At 48.6% G+C, this 17,695-nt stretch overlaps 1 protein-coding gene across 2 annotated transcripts in view; it reads left to right on the forward strand.

Annotated features, from left to right (window-relative positions):
• TOX2 (TOX high mobility group box family member 2) overlaps nucleotides 1–17,695 on the forward strand; it is a 159,271-nt gene that overhangs the window by 54,460 nt on the left and 87,116 nt on the right. For both annotated transcript variants that reach the window (XM_062009036.1, XM_062009037.1), the window contains exon 2: nucleotides 10,147–10,212. In XM_062009036.1, coding sequence (XP_061865020.1) covers nucleotides 10,147–10,212 — 66 coding nt within the window. The remainder of the gene's footprint in view (nucleotides 1–10,146; nucleotides 10,213–17,695) is intronic.

Consider the following 17,695-nt stretch of genomic DNA (forward strand, 5'->3'; position numbering starts at 1 on the left):
ACCTGCTCAGTTGACAAAACCTAACCACTCCTCCATGCACAGCAGAGGTGGAAGCATGAGCAGCTTTGGCCTCTAAATTAATAGTCCATTTCTCTGAGCATCACTCTTCTCCCTTGCTGCGTCAGGGAGAAGGAGAGGAGGCTGATGGAGGGTTAGCTGGTCTGTGATGCTTTCGCTTCTTTTTGGAGCTGGGCATGAAAGGGTTAAGCAGAATTTCGATCTTGGCAGTATTTTCATGCTTATACATTCTGTTTCTCATTTCCATGACAAAGATGGTAGGAAGAGCAGAATAAGGTACAGAATTTGCAGAGCAATTTTAAGACTGTAATGAGAACAGAAAATAGTAGGGGGAGAAGAATTGTAATTAGAATATGAAATGGGAAAAAAAATTAATCTATTTCCATGTCAGTCTTAAGACTAAATTCTGCTGCTCCCTGTAGCTTTCAATGGATGGATTTGTGTGTGTGTGTGTGTGTGTGTGTGTGTGTGAAGAGTCTGAACTCCTTTGCAGGCTCTGAAAGGTGCAGGTAAATGAGTTTTAAGTCCTCATTCCCCCCCAAATAATATAATGCCAATAATTTAGTGTGCAGCATTCACAGAAAACCAGCCTGTCTCTTAGATAAATGAATGCTGCCACTTGAATAGTGGTGGCATTCAAGGTCTCTCCAGCTTTGAGTACAGGAGAATAAAAAGGGGTGCTGGAGGTGCTCCTGGGGTCTGTGTATGTGGGCAAGCATGGCATGATGACATACCACAGAAGCACCCCAGCACCAACTCCTGCATGTCCCAAGCCCCTCAGCAAAGCTGAGCCAAGCAAATGAGGTTGCTCAGCACCTGGTCCAGCTGAGGTCTGAATATCTCCAGAAATCCCACAGCCTCGTGGTCTAACATTTGACCACCCACTGCTGGAAGATGCTTTTTCTATATCTAGTGAGATTGTATCCACTCATAAAGCTTCCAGTAGCCCACAGGTCAGGGTCACCTTGAGCTCAGTGGTTTGGATTTACTCTTCTGCTCTTCTTTGTCCAGTGCTATTCTGTATTCTTCTAGGCCACAGCATCCTGCAGCAGAAAGTTTTTCTGTTGGGCCCTGTATGAAAAACTTCTCTGTAAGGTGTTTCACTCCACTAGCTAATGATTTCAGTGTCCTTGGGTTTGGACTCTGGGAACCAAAGAGCCATTCCCTGTTCTCATCTTCACAGCTTCATGTACGTTTCTGTTGAGTCCCTCTATATCTATCACCTCTTTTCCTCATCCACCTACACCATTCCACACCTTGGATCTTCCTGTGATTGCTCTTCCTCCTTCTCCTAACTGTATGAATGGTAAAATAATGTTTGATTCTCTGTTCTTTTCCCTAATTGCTGCTAAAACTTGAATGGCATTTTTGGCAGCTGCCAAGGACTGAGAAAAAGCTGGAAGTGAAGTCTCCAGAACAAATGCACAGTTTCTCTCTTGGACAGTAACAGCTATTTTAGGGCCCATTGTCGTGCCTGTATTGTTAGGAAGGCTTTTCTCCAGTGTATTACTTTGCATTTATTGATATTAAATTTCATCTTCCATTTCCTCACTGCCACTTAGTGCTGAGAGAGCCTTAATGCAAAGCCATTCAAAGTCGCTTTTAGTTTTGCCTAGCCTGAATAATTTCTACCTCATTAATAAACTTGAGTCCTCCTGGATCACTTACATCATGAACTGGAGAGATTTTAGTGCAGATGGATCATGGGCCATGATGCTCCTCTTGCTGTAAACAAATGAGTATCTTTGCACTGACTGTGAGGACCTCCCTTTAGTCCCACAACAAGTTTGGTTTGGTTTTTACAAGCTGTTTATTGAGGAACCTTGTGAAAAGTCCAGCCAGAGAGATATTTCCCCCTCTCCAGGTACTTGTTGACCCTTCAGCAAACACTGAAGAGGGCTCTGAGGCACAACAACACTCCTCTTAGGTCTCTGTGGTGTGCTGCAGCTCCAGGTGGTTTCATGCTGATGGTCAGATGGCCTGGCACCTTCCCTTTGCCACCACCCCACATCCTTCTGCAGCAGAGGCAGTAGCCTATGCTCCACGTGTGTGACCTTGCATTGCTTCAGAGCAGATAGGTGAATGCTGCTTGGCCATGGGAATTCCTCAGGATTTGGGTGTTTTTTCTCATGTTTTTCTTTCTGACCATCCCAGAGGGAGAGCTGCTCAGATGGATCTTCCAAAGGAAGATGCTCTGGCTAGGGAGCCACCAAAAAGTCCTTCAGAGTGCAAGCCAGAGCAGATCATTCTGGTCTTTAAATTCTAAGCCACTTGGTTTTTAGGTTCTTGGCACTGTCAGCTCTGCAGTGGGTTTCCTGCTTCTGGTGTGTTTGAGAAATAACAATTTTTAGGCTTTTATCCTATTTATGAATTGCTCTTAAAACAAATAAGCCAGCCAAACCACTTTTTATCACATGGTTTTAAGCCTCGAGACTTCATCTGCATCAATCTGATTTACCCTAGGATGTTGCACGAGAACACTGCCTTCCTGCAGACTGCCAGCCCCCACAAAGCCCAGGTGACCCTGGCAGCTCATCTGTGCCACCAGCTGAAGGATGTACAGCCACTGACACCTGCTGTGGGGTCCTGCTCTCTTTTCATAACACTTGTCCTGAAACAAATGGCCACACGTGGCCGGGGGGGAGATGCAGAACTCTCCTCGCAGGAGGCTCCTGGGGGGGTCGTAAATCTACTGCTGAACTTCTGACCCTCTTTGACAGGATCAACTGAGGGGCTATCCAAGCATTTCAGCAGACAAATAAATAATGCTAAGTAGATCACTTTGGGCCAGAGGTTGTGTAAAGACCTTAATGGGGAAGCTGCAGTTAAAGAGATGAAGCTAACCTCAGCGGTGTATTCCCCCAAGAAGCATGATGCTAAATTACCCCTGTAGGAAATCACAGCGGCAGCTCTACAGGCAGCAGCAGCAGCCAGGACAGGGCTGAAGGAATATTTCACATCCCAGGGATGCAGTGGAGCTCTGTGCTGGCAAAGACAATCCTTGCCAGCATCAGAGTCATTGTGTTTGGTGTTGGTGCCCAAGGTGCCTGTAGGGCTGAGCCTGGTGTGCAGGGCTGCCCCACGCCACGCAGGAGCAGCAGGGATGGTGCAGGGATGGAAGTACTGTGGCCAAAATGCAGTTGCAGCAGCACATGGTTACTCTACTGAAATAATGCTTGCTTGATAAAAATTAATTGTGGAAAACTACATCTGTAAAACTTTCTAAAGAAGAGTGCTATTTCCACATGGTGGGTGGGATGCCATCAGAGGCAGTTCAACAGGCCCCAGCAACACGTGGGCTGCAATATTTTTGATTCTTGTTTTTTTCAGTGTGAAATACAACATTGGCCATGTTATGTGTGTAACTCCTATCCTAACTGTTCATAGGATCCTATAATCACAGAATGGTAGGGGTTGGACCTTTAGAGATCATCCAGTCCAACCCCCTGCAGAAGTAGGTCCACCTACATCAGGTCACACAGGAACGTGTCCAGGTGGGTCTTGAAGCCCTCCAAGGAAGGAGCCTCCACACCCTCCCTGGGCAGCCTGTGCCAGGGCTCCCTCATCTCACAGTGAAATAGGTTTTTCTTATGTTTAAATAGAACTTTTTGTGTTCCAGCTTCATCCCATCACTCCTTGTCCTGTTGCCAGATACCATTGAAAAAAGGGATGTCCCAACCTCCTGACACCCATCCTTTTGATATTTGTAAATACTAATGAGATCCCCCCTCAATCTTCTCCAGACTAAGCAGCCCCAGGTCCCACAGCCTTTCCTCATAAGGAAGATGCTCCAGTCCCCTGATCATCTTGGTGTCCCTGCACTGGACTCTCTCCAGCAGTTCTCTGTCCTTCTTGAGCTGAGGAGCCCAGAACTGGACACAGGGCTCCAGATGAGGCCTCACCAGGGCAAAGTAGAGGGGGAGCAGAACCTCTCTCGACCTTCTGGCCACACTGTTCTTGCTCACCCTAAATATTTAAAGGCATTTGTTGCACGGTATTGTTCTGGGTCACTCGATGTCTTGATGCTAGTAGTGTCTGAGTTGTGTCTGACCTTCATTCTTCACTGGGCATTTAATAGCTCCTTGATGATGATGATGGCTTTTGGTGACCACTGGGTTTGCATTAACTTTTGGATACTTTTTAAAAGCTCCAGATTCTCAATAGACTTGCAGTTAAGGTGCTCTGGTCTAGCATTGCCAACAATAAGTGTTCAAATTAAGGTAAGACCTCTTCAAAAAAACCCCACTCTCCAAAAAAAAGAACTCAAACCCCCACCACACTTAAAGAAAATAAAACATGTTTGTGAGATCTTGCAGGTGTCATTGAAGCCATTCCTGTTTCCACCTCAGCTCATGACTCTCAGGAAATAAAAGGATGCAATGAGATTCATAATAACATTGTACAGGCTGGCAGTGCCATCCATGAGAAAGTAACACTTTCTCTGAATCTTGGCAGCAGGCTGTGTTCCTTTCCACTGGTTCCTTCCCAGTTAACAAACATTTATTCTCCATGTTTGCACAGAGCCAGAGATCACCCAGCTGCTTTGCTCTGGGGTCTGTCCCAGCTTACAGCCTGCATTTATTTTTCTTATTCATTTTCATCTTACTAACATGCGACCCAGGTGACCTCTGGGTGTATTTACAGGTTTGAAAATAATGTCAAATGGCAAAAATAACAAACCAAACTGAGTCTAGAAAAGCAATAAAAATAAAGCAAGTGCTTCGTAGAACATCATCTGAATGAAGCCTGTGCTGAGCTGCCCGTCCGGGCTGGTGGATGCAGAGCAGAGCTCTGCTGCTGGAGGTGCAGTGTCAGCTGCAGCTCCCCTGCAAGAGCCAGAAGAAAACAATTGTATTTTGAAGTAAATTCTCCATGAAAATGAGAATGTTTTCTTACATAACAGAACAGTCACTGTGACTCATGATTGGACTCAAAATACACGGTAGCACGTCCCATGGAGAGGCAGTGCAGGGCTCTGCGTCTGTCACCCTGGTTTGCTTGGGGCTCCCAAGCAGAATGGGGTTGATAGTACAGGCTCCCTCTGTACTCAGCAGTGGTGAGGCTGCACCTCAAATACTGTGCTCAATTTTAGGCCCTCACTACAAGAAAGACACTGAGGGGCTGCAGCGTGGCCAGAGCCAGTCAGCAGAGCTGGGGAAGGGGCTGGAGCACAAGGGTGCTGGGGAGGGGCTGAGGGAATGGGGGTGTTGAGCCTGGAGAAGAGGAGGCTGAGGGCAGACAGGAGCACTCTCTGGAGGATGCAGTGAGTTGGGAGTTGGTCTCTGCTCCCAAGGAATAAGTGACAGGACAAGGGGAAACAGCCTCAAGTTGCCCCAGGGGAGGTTGAGATTGGAGCTGAGGCAGAACTGTTTCCCTGAGAGGGGTGTCAGCCCCTGTGCCAGGCTGTCCAGGGAGCTGGGGCAGTGCCCAGCCCTGGAGGGATCCCAAAGCCGTGGAGCTGAGGTGCTGAGGGCTGTGGGTTAGTGGTGGGCTGGGCAGGGTGAGGGGAGGGCTGGGACTGCAGCAGCTTCAAGGGCTTTTCCAACACAAATGATTCTGTGATTCCATGACAGCTTATCCATCAGTGCCAGGCAAAGCCAGCTGCTCTGGCATGAGATCGGGGCATGTCTGTTCTCCCCCTTCTTTGGGCTGCTGTTCATGCCACCTGCAGACGAAGGCAGCTCGCTGGCATTCATTTCACAGTGTGCCTTGTTGCCAGAGCTGGTGGGAACTTGGGCAGTTTCCTCCGAGGGGCTTTTTTGTACTATGATGAGTGGACTGCTGAACATGTCACACGTGAGACACGTTTGAGTTGGAATTTGGCAAAGTGGGGCTTCGTGAGTCCTTTTTGAAGTAGAGGTTGATTCTAGTTGTGCCTGTAGGCAGCCATCGCTGATGTAAGTCAGCACAAGTTGGATAAAAATTAATCCAATTCTCTGATGAAGGGAAAGCAATTAATCACACCTTCCCACCTCTCCCAATTTCCCAACTTTGCTACACAGGGTTTGCATTTCCCTGGTTTTCAAATGAACACCATGTCATGGATTCAAAGCACTACAAGCTGTGAGAGATCTCAGCTCACTTCAACTTCATACACGGGAAAGAGTGGGAATTAGGCACAGCCACTGATTTGTTTAATGAGCTGCTTTCATTAGCCAAAGAATAACAAAGTTTAAATAATTACCAAAGAGCAAAAGGATGATTAAGACAACTGCAGGAGAGTGTGTTCCTTTTAAATTAGGACTTGATACCTGCCTTGCTGCATGTGCTCATCGTTCAATACAGGTTTGATCAATTTTGAGGGCCACAGAGGGTGATGAATGGATGCACCCAGCTCTGGAACTGCCTGGGAGGCTTGACACGCACCAGGAGCAAGACCAAAGCAAAGAGGGAGGAAGCGTTTGTAACCAAAGGGAAATATTAAAATGCCTGTTTCTGTCGTAAATCTCCCTGGAATGATGGGGCTGATTGTTTTGAAGTGCATTCTGTAGCGAAACAATAATGAGAAGAGGGAGAGCACATTACTTATCTGCTCTACCTGGCTGCTGTATAAGTGGCAAACATCTAATTGAAAAAATATCCTGATGGGAGAATTTCTAATAAATTTGTTTGTACCTTCATAGCCTGGAGGAAAGGGGGAAAAATCCAATCAGCAATGGGGAAGTTCCAAAGTTTCTATTGCATTTCGAGTCTTGATTTTCAGGCTCACTGCTCAGGCTGGCAATCAGAGGCACGGTAATTTCCAAGGCAGGATTCATTACAGTTATTATGAATGCATCACAGGCAGAAGGAAGTGTGGAGCAGAGGTAGGGGAATAGTAGAAGGCCATAAAAAAACCCCACATTCTGATAAACAGAATTATATAGAAAAAGCAGAGCTCTTGTCTTGCCCTGGACCCTCCAGAGAAAGACACTTTTTGTTGTCTGAATGTGGATTTCGAGGTGACGTTTTTCTTCTGGAGAAGAGCTATTTCAAACAGGTCTCTAGACCTGCAGAACACTGTGACAAAAGCAAGGTGTGTGTTTGCAAGGAAGGAGGGGGATGAATGTGCATCATCTGCATATTCAAATGTCTCAGAGGGGCAAAGCTTTTACTTAGGAAAGAGCTCTTCTTCTCCTGTTGTGGAAACAAATATTCTGCAGGGCAAATTCCTCATGGGCTCCAGGGATGGACAGAACTATCTTCCCACTGGGATATGTTATCTCTCTTCAGGGCTGCTTGCTGGAAGGCTGTTGTGCAGCTCAAGATGCAGCATCTTTTAAGTGTCTCATAGTGTCTCTCAGAGTGTCTGTGCAGCTGCCCTGACACAAAGCTCTGGCACCACAGAGACCACCAGCACAGACCACACATCCATGCAGGGCACAGCCTTGTGTCTGCTTAGGCTCCAGGATCCACGTGGTGGGATTTTTTGATGGAGTGGTCCCAAAAAGAGGTTTGAAAGTGGAACCATAAGTTTGCCTGTTCCAAAAAGACTGATTCCCAAAGCAGTGCTGCTGCTGCCCATGCCAAGCCAGTGACTTATTGCAGAGCCCAGATCCTGCTGCCACAGGCCTGAGCATCTCCACTAAACTGTGTCAGCTCTTCTGTCATTTCTACTGAGGTCACTGAGGTTGGCAGAGTTTAGGCTGTAGAGTTGATTTAGGCTGTAATGCTGAGTGAGAGTTGTATGAGGTTCAACAAGGCCAAGTGCCAGGTCCTGCACTTGGGCCACACCAACCCCAGATAACGCTCCAGGCTGGGGCAGAGGGGCTGGAAGGTTGCCTGGAGGGAAAAGACCAGGAGAAGCTAATCTACAAGGGCTGAACATAAGCCAGCAGTGTTCCAGGTGGCCAAGAAGGACAGTGGCATCCTGGCTTGAATCAGAAATAGTGTGACCAGGAGAACCAGGGCAGGGATTGTCCCACTCACCCCCTGGGGAGGCTGCAGCTCCAGGGCTGTGTCAGTGCTGGGCCCCTCACTCACTGCCACAGGGACACTGAGGGGCTGCAGCGTGGCCAGAGCCAGGCACAGAGCTGGGGAAGGGGCTGGAGCACAAGGGGCTGGGGAGGGGCTGAGGGATGGGGGTGTTGAGCCTGGAGAAGAGGAGGCTGAGGGGAGACAGGAGCGTTCTCCAACAAACAGTTCTATGAGTCTCTGTGCCTGGAGGCATGGCAGCTCCAGCTGGAACCACGTTAGCAGGACCTGGCTGCCAGCAATTGTTTTACAGGTTGGGAGAAATTCAGATAGCACCCAGCTGTCTTCTGGGAGAGCTGGTGTCCCAGCAAGCCCCCAGGGCTGCCAATGCTCACTGCAGCCCATGGCTCCTGCCTTGCTGATGGCTCTGACAATCCTGCACCGGTGCAGGGATTCCCTTCGCCGTGCTGCGACCACTATCCCTATTAGTTAATGAATGTCACCATACCCACTCTCATTTTGCTGCTTTTAATTGGTTTGCTCTGTGATCCCAGAGGATAGTTTGGCAATTAGAGAGTGTCTGACGCTGAGCAGAGCTGTGTTATCCCCACTTGGCTTTACTAAGTCTGATGACTTTAATAGCTAATCCTGTAGCACTCTGAGAAATGGAAGAGTAATTAATAGTCTGCACTGAAAATCTTCACCTGGTTTTATTTAGATTTCTCTTTTATTGTTCTTAATCTGTCCCGTTTCTGCTAAGGGGTAACTGGTATCAGCATCGTGTCAGAGAGCAAGAGGGCATGCAAGGAGTGAACAGGCTTCAATTCATCATCTGGCTTGTAAGAGCAAGAGGGCTGGCTCTTCCCCTTGTTAAGCCTATGGTGTCATTCACAGCTGGTACCTTCATCCTTGTCTCAGGAGTGTTTTATGGCATGGCCCATTTTATTGCCATAATTAATTTGTGAACTTAGCCTTGAGAACTGCCCCAGCCATACTTGGAGCAGGAGACAGTCCTGGAGGGCTTTTTCTCCTTCATTTGGCATCAGAGTAAGTGAAAAACTCAGGCTGCAGCTAATTAATGGGAAGTTTTGCAGTTCTCCATGGGGGTTTTGTGGCCTAATAAGTGGATTAGCAGAACCAGGTGAAGGAGGCAGTGTGTTTGCAGGAGCTGTGGAGGCTCAGGTGAATGCACTCTGCTTAGGCTGCCCTGTCCCTGGCCTAGCCATGGAGGTAGAGCCCTGGGAGAGCGTGCAAGGGCAAGGGGATGAGTGAAATGTGCTTTATTGCAGCCAAAGTTTGCAAACAACAGCAAACTGTCAGGAGGGAGAATCCCAAGTCTTATTAGGAGCAGCTGAGGAAACTGAGGATGCTCATCCTGGAGAAGAGGAGGCTGAAGGGAGACAGGAGCACTCTCTGCAACTCCCTGACAGGAGGCTGCAGTGAGCTGGGGGTTGGTCTCTGCTCCCAAGTAATGACTGGTAGGATAAGAGGAAATGAACTCAAGTTGCCTCAGGGGAGGCTGAGATTGGAGCTGAGGCAGAACTGTTTCCCTGAGAGGGGTGTCAGCCCCTGTGCCAGGCTGCCCAGGGAGCTGGGGGAGTGCCCAGCCCTGGAGGGATCCCAAAGCCGTGGAGCTGAGGTGCTGAGGGCCAGGGGTGAGTGGTGGGCTGGGCAGGGTGAGGGGAGGGCTGGGACTCGATCATTAAAGGTCTTTTCCAACTGCAATTATTCTGTGATCACACATTGACTAGAGATCCCTTCATGTATGGTCCAGAGAGGCTTTCTGCATGGCTGCTGTAGGTTTGCTTAGGCAGTGAGGAGTATGTGGGTGTCTGGGAAGGAATGAGACCTTCCTGCCTTGGAAATTGCCTTTGATGGAAGCTGGCTTTTTAATGCTGAATGATAATCTAGTAGGAAATTTAGCAAGAGCTTTGGGTGATCTTTGCTGCTGGCTATATCTGTGGTTTTGCACATGTTTGGCTTATTTGTTTGAATTGGAGTAATTCATTCCTTATTTTGCTGAAAAACATAAACATGCTGTGGCTATTCCCAGGGGACATGGTAACATGATGTATGTGTGCTCATACACGCTCCAGAGTTCTAAAGGACCAGCTCAGCTTTTTCTTCTGGGAATTTTGGGTCTTTATATGAGGAGCCAGGAAAGTATTTGGGATGTGTGTGACCCTGGCATGCAGCTGGCATTTCACTAACTCTGACTTTCTTTTTTCTTTCTAGTTTGATGGAGAGAACATGTACATGGGAATGAACGATAATGCCCAGGAGTTTCTATCAGCAAATCAGGTAAGCATCGACGTCCTCTGGTGTGCAGAGATTTTCTAGGGGACTGAAGCTATACCCAAGCACAAATCTTAGGAACTTTCTGTTAACTTGGGACATCAGGAGGGTCCACAGAGAAGGTCAAAGCTGTCAACGTGGCTGCTGCCCAGGAGCAGCAGCAGATGTACTTGGCTCAGGGAGAGGGATGCTCTTGCATGTGGGTGCTGCTGTATGTCACAGCTTAGCCACAGCTCTCCAGCAACACTGAAAAGTTTTGCCTCAGCATCCTTCATTCAAAATGAAGATGCAGTTGGTGTTTCTGGATGTGGTGAGGTTTCCAAGTATTGTATGTAGTTCAGGTGTCTCCTTCCCTCACGTAGGGTGTTTCCTGTAGCTAAAGAGATTAACAGTTGGCTGGCTCAGAGAGAAAAAGGAATCGAAGGTTTCCTGTTTTGGAGCTGTGAACGCACACGTGAAGGACCAGAATAGAATTGCTCAAGTCTTGCAGGTGCCTGAGCCTTCAGAGCTCTCTTTGGGCTTGAATACACCAGAGACAGACGTGTCCATTCAGTGGAGCTCCAAAAATAGACAAAGTCAAGCCCATGCTTGAGTCCTGCTGGGACATGAGGACTTCAGCAGGTGCTTACCTGTCCTCATGACCAAGAGGTGAGAAGTGGTTGCATCTATGTCTCACCATGTTGGCCTGGCACGAGCAGAGCATGATGGGGACATGGTGTATCTTTGAGGTGCTTGATGCTGCACCCTCAGGGCCAAGCATCTCATCACCTCCTGTGAGGGGAAAGTGCCAGTTCATTGCTGATGTTTTTCAGCGTCCCACTTTGGGGCTATGTGGGGCCGTTTCATCCTGATGTGTTGCAAACATTAAAAGGCAGATGTGTGGTGATTTCCATCCAGCCCAAGATGTTGCCAACTTCCTACTGCCCTGGAGTTGGTGTGTGTAGCCTGGAGTGAGGTTGCTCCTCTCCTACCACAGCATCACTATGAATTACAGGGCTAGTGAGTCATGCATGGTGTATCTAACTCAGGTACCAGTGGCAATGAAAGTATATGCATATCAAACTGAAAACAGGATGAAAAAGTGTTGTTTGCCTTCTGAGAGTGCAGCAGTGTGTTGGCTTGTTGCTTGGGAGAGTTATTGCTTGCTTTGGCTTTCGAAGACACCACGCGAAGCCAAGGCACAGGGCGAGGGCTGTTCTCACTTGAGAAGGATTTCCAGGGGGTGGAGAAGGAACCACAAACTGTGCTGTCGAGTGATTCAGCAGAAACAAATATGCAGTCAATCAACAATGGTGTGTGGTTGATTGTTAGAGCCAAGAATTGCAGAAAGGAACGGAGTGACCCCAAGCTGCTCCAGCTGAGGGTCAGCCCTGTTTGCCCCCCCACCCTCAGGCTGGTGCAGAGCCTACGAGCAAGTGGTGGATGCCAATGAGGGCAGTTGTCTTAGATACTCCACCTGTAAAAACTGCCAAGGGACAACTATTTCACAGCCTCATTCCCTGGTGATGCTGCTCCTGTGGGATCAGACTGCACAGGGACTGAACCATGGCCAACGTGGGTCTTTTGTTTCCTCCTCTACTTCTAATGAAATCACCTCACAGCCCCTGTTGCATCCTGCTTCCCCCATGGTGAGCAGCTGGAGGGAAATCAGAAGGGATGCTGCAGGGTGGAGAGTGCTCTGGCTGGGGGGTTCGACTGGATGATCTTTTGAGGTCCCTTCCAACCCTTAACATTCTGTGAATGGGTTGCTGCACCATCCTCAAGGAGGAGGATTGACTGCTTAGTTGAAATAGGGGCTGTCATGTGGTGGAGGATTCCTGTACTGTTTGAACCTGGGAGAAGGATAAACCAAGGCAGCTTAGATCCATGTAACCTGGGAAATAGACACATACTCATCATTTATTCTCTATTTAGGACATGTTCCTATGTGACCTGATCTAGGGGAACCTGCTTCTGCAGGGGGGTTGGACTAGATAATCTCTAAAAGTCCCTTCCAACCCCTACCATTCTGTGATTTACTTGGTAACCTTTATTTCCTATTTTGAAATAGCAGTTAAGGATGAAAAAGGAGTAAGTGTCTGTCTTTTGGCAGAGCAGGGATAGGGACCCCTGGTTACAGGGATGGGTTTGTGCATGGGGGCTGGGCTGCTGCTTCATCTCCTGGAGCAAAAGCTCTCTGGGGACTGACATAGAAAATGGATAGGGAAGTTTGTCTTGTTTTGCCTCTTGAAGCAACTCTCTTTAGGGCAGCCAGAGTGGAGCTGTGGGTGGGGCCAAGGGTTGCAAGGCCATGGTGTGGCACCTGGGGCTCTGCTGGGATGGGTGCCTCCATGGGATGCTGTAATGATGCCCTATAACCTCACCTGGGGTGACGAGGGGAGCAAGGAGGGAGGGCAAGGGATCTCAGTGCACTCCTTGTGAGGACACTGAATACTTTGAGAAGAAGTTCTCTTGAACTTGGTTGGTGCTGAGGTGAGGGAGCCCTGGCCCAGGCTGCCCATGGAAGGTGTGGAGGCTCCTTCTCAGGAGGTTTCCAAACCCACCTGGACACATTCCTGTGCCCCCTGAGCCAGGGGAACCTGCTTTAGCAGGGGTTGGGCTGGATGAGCTCTGCAGGGCCCTTCCAACCCCCATCATTCTGGGATTCTGCAATGTTAGTGGCTCACACCCAGCATGATGAGCTTTGGCTGAGGACAGCAGGGAACAGCCTTCCTCCCTCACCTTCATTAGTTCACCCTCTCCTTTTACTTGCCTGCACATCAACACTTGTTGGATAGAGAGCACTTTATAGCACCAGTCATGATTTTATTACTAATAACACAACTCTTCTATTTAAATGGGGGTTCCAGATGTGCTTTTATTGTTTGCTAAACCTGTTGTAACCTGAAGGAGTACATTAAACAGCAGGAGCATGGTTTTACAATCTTGCTTGAGAGGCTGCTAAATCCCCAGCCCCGAGATGCCTGTGCAGCAGAAGCAGGACGGTGCTCAGCCCTTGGGATCCTCGGGGACAAAGACAAATCCTACACACTAATTACTGATGCCATCACACTGGAGTAGATGGGCCTGGTGGCTGGGGCTTTCCTCCCATTTTTGTTCTAAACTGGTTGCACTGGGCACCATCAGGCACCTGCAGCTCTCGGCAGCAGATGCAGCTGCACGTTGAGCTCAGCTCAGGTTCAGGAGCTGGGGTGTCCGGCATTAATAGTGGAAATCTGTGCTTCACATTGCCTGTTTTAGGGCACAGTTGCTTATTTACCCCAGTTCTGCCCTACACAGTGATCTCCCCTGGTACCAGCACTCTTGTGATGGCTTGAGGTAAGACTGTTAGGATGGAATCCCCTGGACCTGTGTGAGGGCTTCCAACCCCTCCTTGCTTTGAGGTGGGTGTGAAGGGCTGAAAGAGGAAGAAATTCATCTCTATGTGGCCTTATCTCTGATGGGGAATTTGTAGGGGTTCACAGATGGAAGAAGTTTGTTAGTCTTTGTCATAGGAAATTCTGTGTTGCCTTGCTTTTCTTCTTGTAAAATCCCCAGAAGGAATCCGGTGGAAAGCAGAATCCAGTTTGTCAACTCTCTCCTCACCTTGTTTAAACCCAGGAGGGTTTAAATGGCTCCTGTCTGTCAGTGCAATGCTTTATATCTTCTGCCCAGAAATCTAGCAATTGCTTAAGCTCTTGGGTGACCCTTTCCCATCCCACAGATGATTGTTCTCATTTTATATCTGGGGCTACAGAGATTATGCTGTTGGGGCAGCTCCTGTGCTGAGATGTCCTTGGGCAGCATCTCCATCCTGCAGCACCCAGACATCAGCCTCATTTCAGCCCCATGGATGGATTTTGATCCCAAGGAGCTTCTGCATTAGCTCATGGCAAGAGTATGTTGAAGTGAGGACCAGGATCTGCTTGCCTCTCCCTCATTCTCTACCCTGCAAAGCTGCAGGCTTGGGGAGAAGGAGAAAAAAACAAACCCCCCAGAAAACCCAAACAAAACACTGTCCAAAACATCTGAAAGCCAGCTGACCTGCTCCTTCCCCTCATCTTAGTCAATAAGCAATGCCATTACTGGCTGCATTTCTTGTCATCCCAAAAGGGGCTGGACTCAGCTGAGAACAAAATGCAGAAATACAGGAGCCTAAACCATAATGAGAGCGCCGACAGCTCCGGGCTCACGCCAGCACAGCCTGCTTGGGGAAAATAATTCTTCTTGTTCCATCAAGTACGAGGGACATTTGACCCCAGAAGTGAGTCAAATGTGAAATGTAATTCAACTCCCAACAGAGCCCAGAGTATAAATGCAACTTGACATCTGATCAAACCATCATGGACATTTGACCCCCGAGATGAGTGAGGTGTCTGTTGTGTCTCAGGAAGTCAGCAGAGCATCATTCCTCACCCCTTTCTTACTTTTCTTTCCCCCCTCTCCCCAAACAAAGACAAGGAATTAAATAATGCAGAAATCCCTCAAAATGGACAAATTAGCAGCTGTATGATGTACCCCAAAAGCTGAGTAAAAATGCAATGGTGCTGTTAGAAGTAAAAACACCTGAAAAGTCAGTAAGAAAAGTCATTTATTAAGGTTTTTGTGACAGGGAGAGTAACCCCTGGAAACACAAAGGCTGGAAAATTCCTCATGCAGTTGGATAGGAGTGAGATTGGTTTTGTTTGGCATCGAGACTTTTGCAGGTAGCAAAGCCCACAGGTGCTTTGTAACCATGAATTAAGTACACCTAGGCATACAGGTGTCATCAGCCTGTGTTAATGGGTGAGTAAGCACAGGAAACGCTGTGCTGGGAAGCTGAGGCTGATGTGCTGCAGGCTGGGGGCACAGCCAGGCCCTGGCATGAGCTTGGGGACAATTATCACTCGGCCTCTTGGGAGCCAGGATGTGACTGTGCCTGATCCATGGAAGGGCATTATGGAAAGCCTCAGGGGAGCGTTTGGAACGTTTCTTCTCTCTCTGTGGTGTGTCTCTGGCTGCTGGTAGGTCAACAGGCAGCTCTGAAGAAGGAAGGAGCTGATTACTTACACTGGGTGCTCCCAACCCTGGGCTCTGCTTAATCCCAGGAGCTTTCACTGCATGGCTTATTCCAGCTGAGCAATGTGCCAACAAGTTGGTTTGTCTGACTCCTCGTGCCAATGCTGTTACACATCTGTGTAGTTTATTCAGGCCAGGGAGATGCATTGGCATAAGCAGCTCTGTGCTTTTGTAGCAGAGTGCACAGGTAGGGCCTCACTGCTTTAACTGTGAGTGTTGAAAATGTGATAACTCAGTTGACAGAAAGTTATTTGCACACCTTTTCCTCCTTCTAATGCCATTCTTACGTGTTGCTCTTGCTGGCACACTAGTGCTGCCCATCTGTGTGTCAAGCACATCGAGTCTTGGCTGCCAGGGAGCACATCTGTCCTGTGGACACGTGTATGGGCCGTGGGTTTGCACAGCAGCATTGGAAACGGGATTTCAGCCAGCCCTGGTGACACACCTGATGTCAATGGCTCTGCAGAGTAGCAAAGAGGTTTTGGTTTGGGCTGTGTGTGTTAGGGTGAGACTGGATAACTGATGGATTGAACTGCTCATGTTTATACTGCTGAGAAAGTAGATCCATGGGCATAGATGTGCTTGCACGTGGCAGCAGGTGAATGAAACAGAAGGCAGGGCTTTCCCTGGCTGGGTGCGAATCGGCAGGAGCTCAGCTGGGTGCAGGGGTTATGCTGATGCACCAGTGGAATTGGAGTTAAGTGGGGTTATATTTGTCATGTGTACACACACACACATACAGCACCTGTCTCAGATGTGCTCCTGTGTAAATGTTAGCGTGGGGCTGGACGTGCTTGCCCCGTTTCACACGCGTGGAATCCATCTGTGTGTGTATCCGCGTGCCTGGCCATCTATAAATCAACCTTTATCTACTGTATCTATTGCCTTTTATCTGTTTATCTCCATACATCTTCAAGCTCGGGTCTGTATTAGCCATAATAGATACAGTAAGTCGCTGATCTGGTGGGTCAAATGGTCAGGGCTCTTTGATCAGCCGTCAGGATACATTACCAGCAGGGCCTCCGGTGGGGCTTGAATTACAACTTACATTTGACTCATTTCTGGGGTCAAAACGTCCCTCTTATTTGATCGAATGACAGAAATTGTATAATTTGTATATATCCCTGAGCCATATGTGCTCTGAGTGCCACTCTAATGTGTTTTATAAAGGCACAGCTGTCTTGGTGACTTATTTAAAATGGGATTTTGAAGTAGTGTTCTTGCCATTTAATGTCCTCATTCAGGGTTACACAAGGTTTATCAAATAATAAATAACATTTAGAACATTCATTTTAGCATAACAATGGGTTTGGTAGTTATAAGGAACTGGATGGTACAATAAAGCTGTGTTTGGTAAATAAGCAATAAGGTAGAAAGCCAGTGATAGCATAATTAGGAATTAATGATGCTTCAGGAAGCTATGGGCACCTTCCTCACATTCTGCTAATGCTCCAGACTAGACAGAGCTCTTCTTGGCAGCCTCTGCTAGAAAATATGCCATCAAACCTTGTCATAATACTGGCAGATGCACTATCCTCCCACCTCCTGGGCCTCCCACCAATCTCCACTGAATGTCAACAATTGATAAAATAAAGCTGGTTCTGTGGCAGATCCACACCAGGGGAGTGTGGGGGTCCCTTCCCCAGCAGGGATGTGCAGCTGGAGCACAACCAGGCATGTGTAGGGGTCCCTTCCCCAGTGGGGATGTGCAGCTCGAACACAACCAGGTGTGTGTAGGGATCCCTTCCCCAGTAGGGATGTGCAGCTGGAACACAACCAGGCGTGTGTAGGGGTCCCTTCCCTAGTGGGGATGTGCAGCTGGAGCACAACCAGGCGTGTGTAGGGGTCCCTTCCCCAGTAGGGATGTGCAGCTCAAACACAACCAGGTGTGTGTGTAGGGATCCCTTCCCCAGTAGGGATGTGCAGCTGGAACACAACCAGGCATGTGTAGGGGTCCCTTCCCCAGTAGGGATGTGCAGCTGGAACACAACCAGGTGTGTGTAGGGGTCCCTTCCCCAGTAGGGATGTGCAGCTGGAACACAACCAGGCATGTGTAGGGGTCCCTTCCCCAGCAGGGGTGTGCAGCTGGAACACAACCAGGCATGTGTAGGGGTCCCTTCCCCAGCAGGGGTGTGCAGCTGGAACACAACCAGGTATGTGTAGGGGTCCCTTCCCCAGCAGGGATGTGCAGCTGGAACACAACCAGGAGAGTGTGGGGGTCCCTTCCCCAGTGGGGATGTGCAGCTGGAGCTCCTGTTGCAGTTCTGAGGTGGCTGTGGAGCCCCGGGCGATGTGAGGGCGGTTCAGTGCCACTGATGAAGAACACAGCTCATCTTCACCTCCTTCTTGCTCCGTCCTCCCTAAGGAAGCTGTAAAATAGGACCACTATGGACTTTGGTTTTCACTCCATCCATGGCTTTGGTAGAGATGCTCTGTTTCACTGGCAGAGAAG

The sequence above is a fragment of the Colius striatus genome, chromosome 16, assembly GCF_028858725.1.
Source record: "Colius striatus isolate bColStr4 chromosome 16, bColStr4.1.hap1, whole genome shotgun sequence".
Classification (NCBI taxonomy): Eukaryota; Metazoa; Chordata; class Aves; order Coliiformes; family Coliidae; genus Colius; species Colius striatus.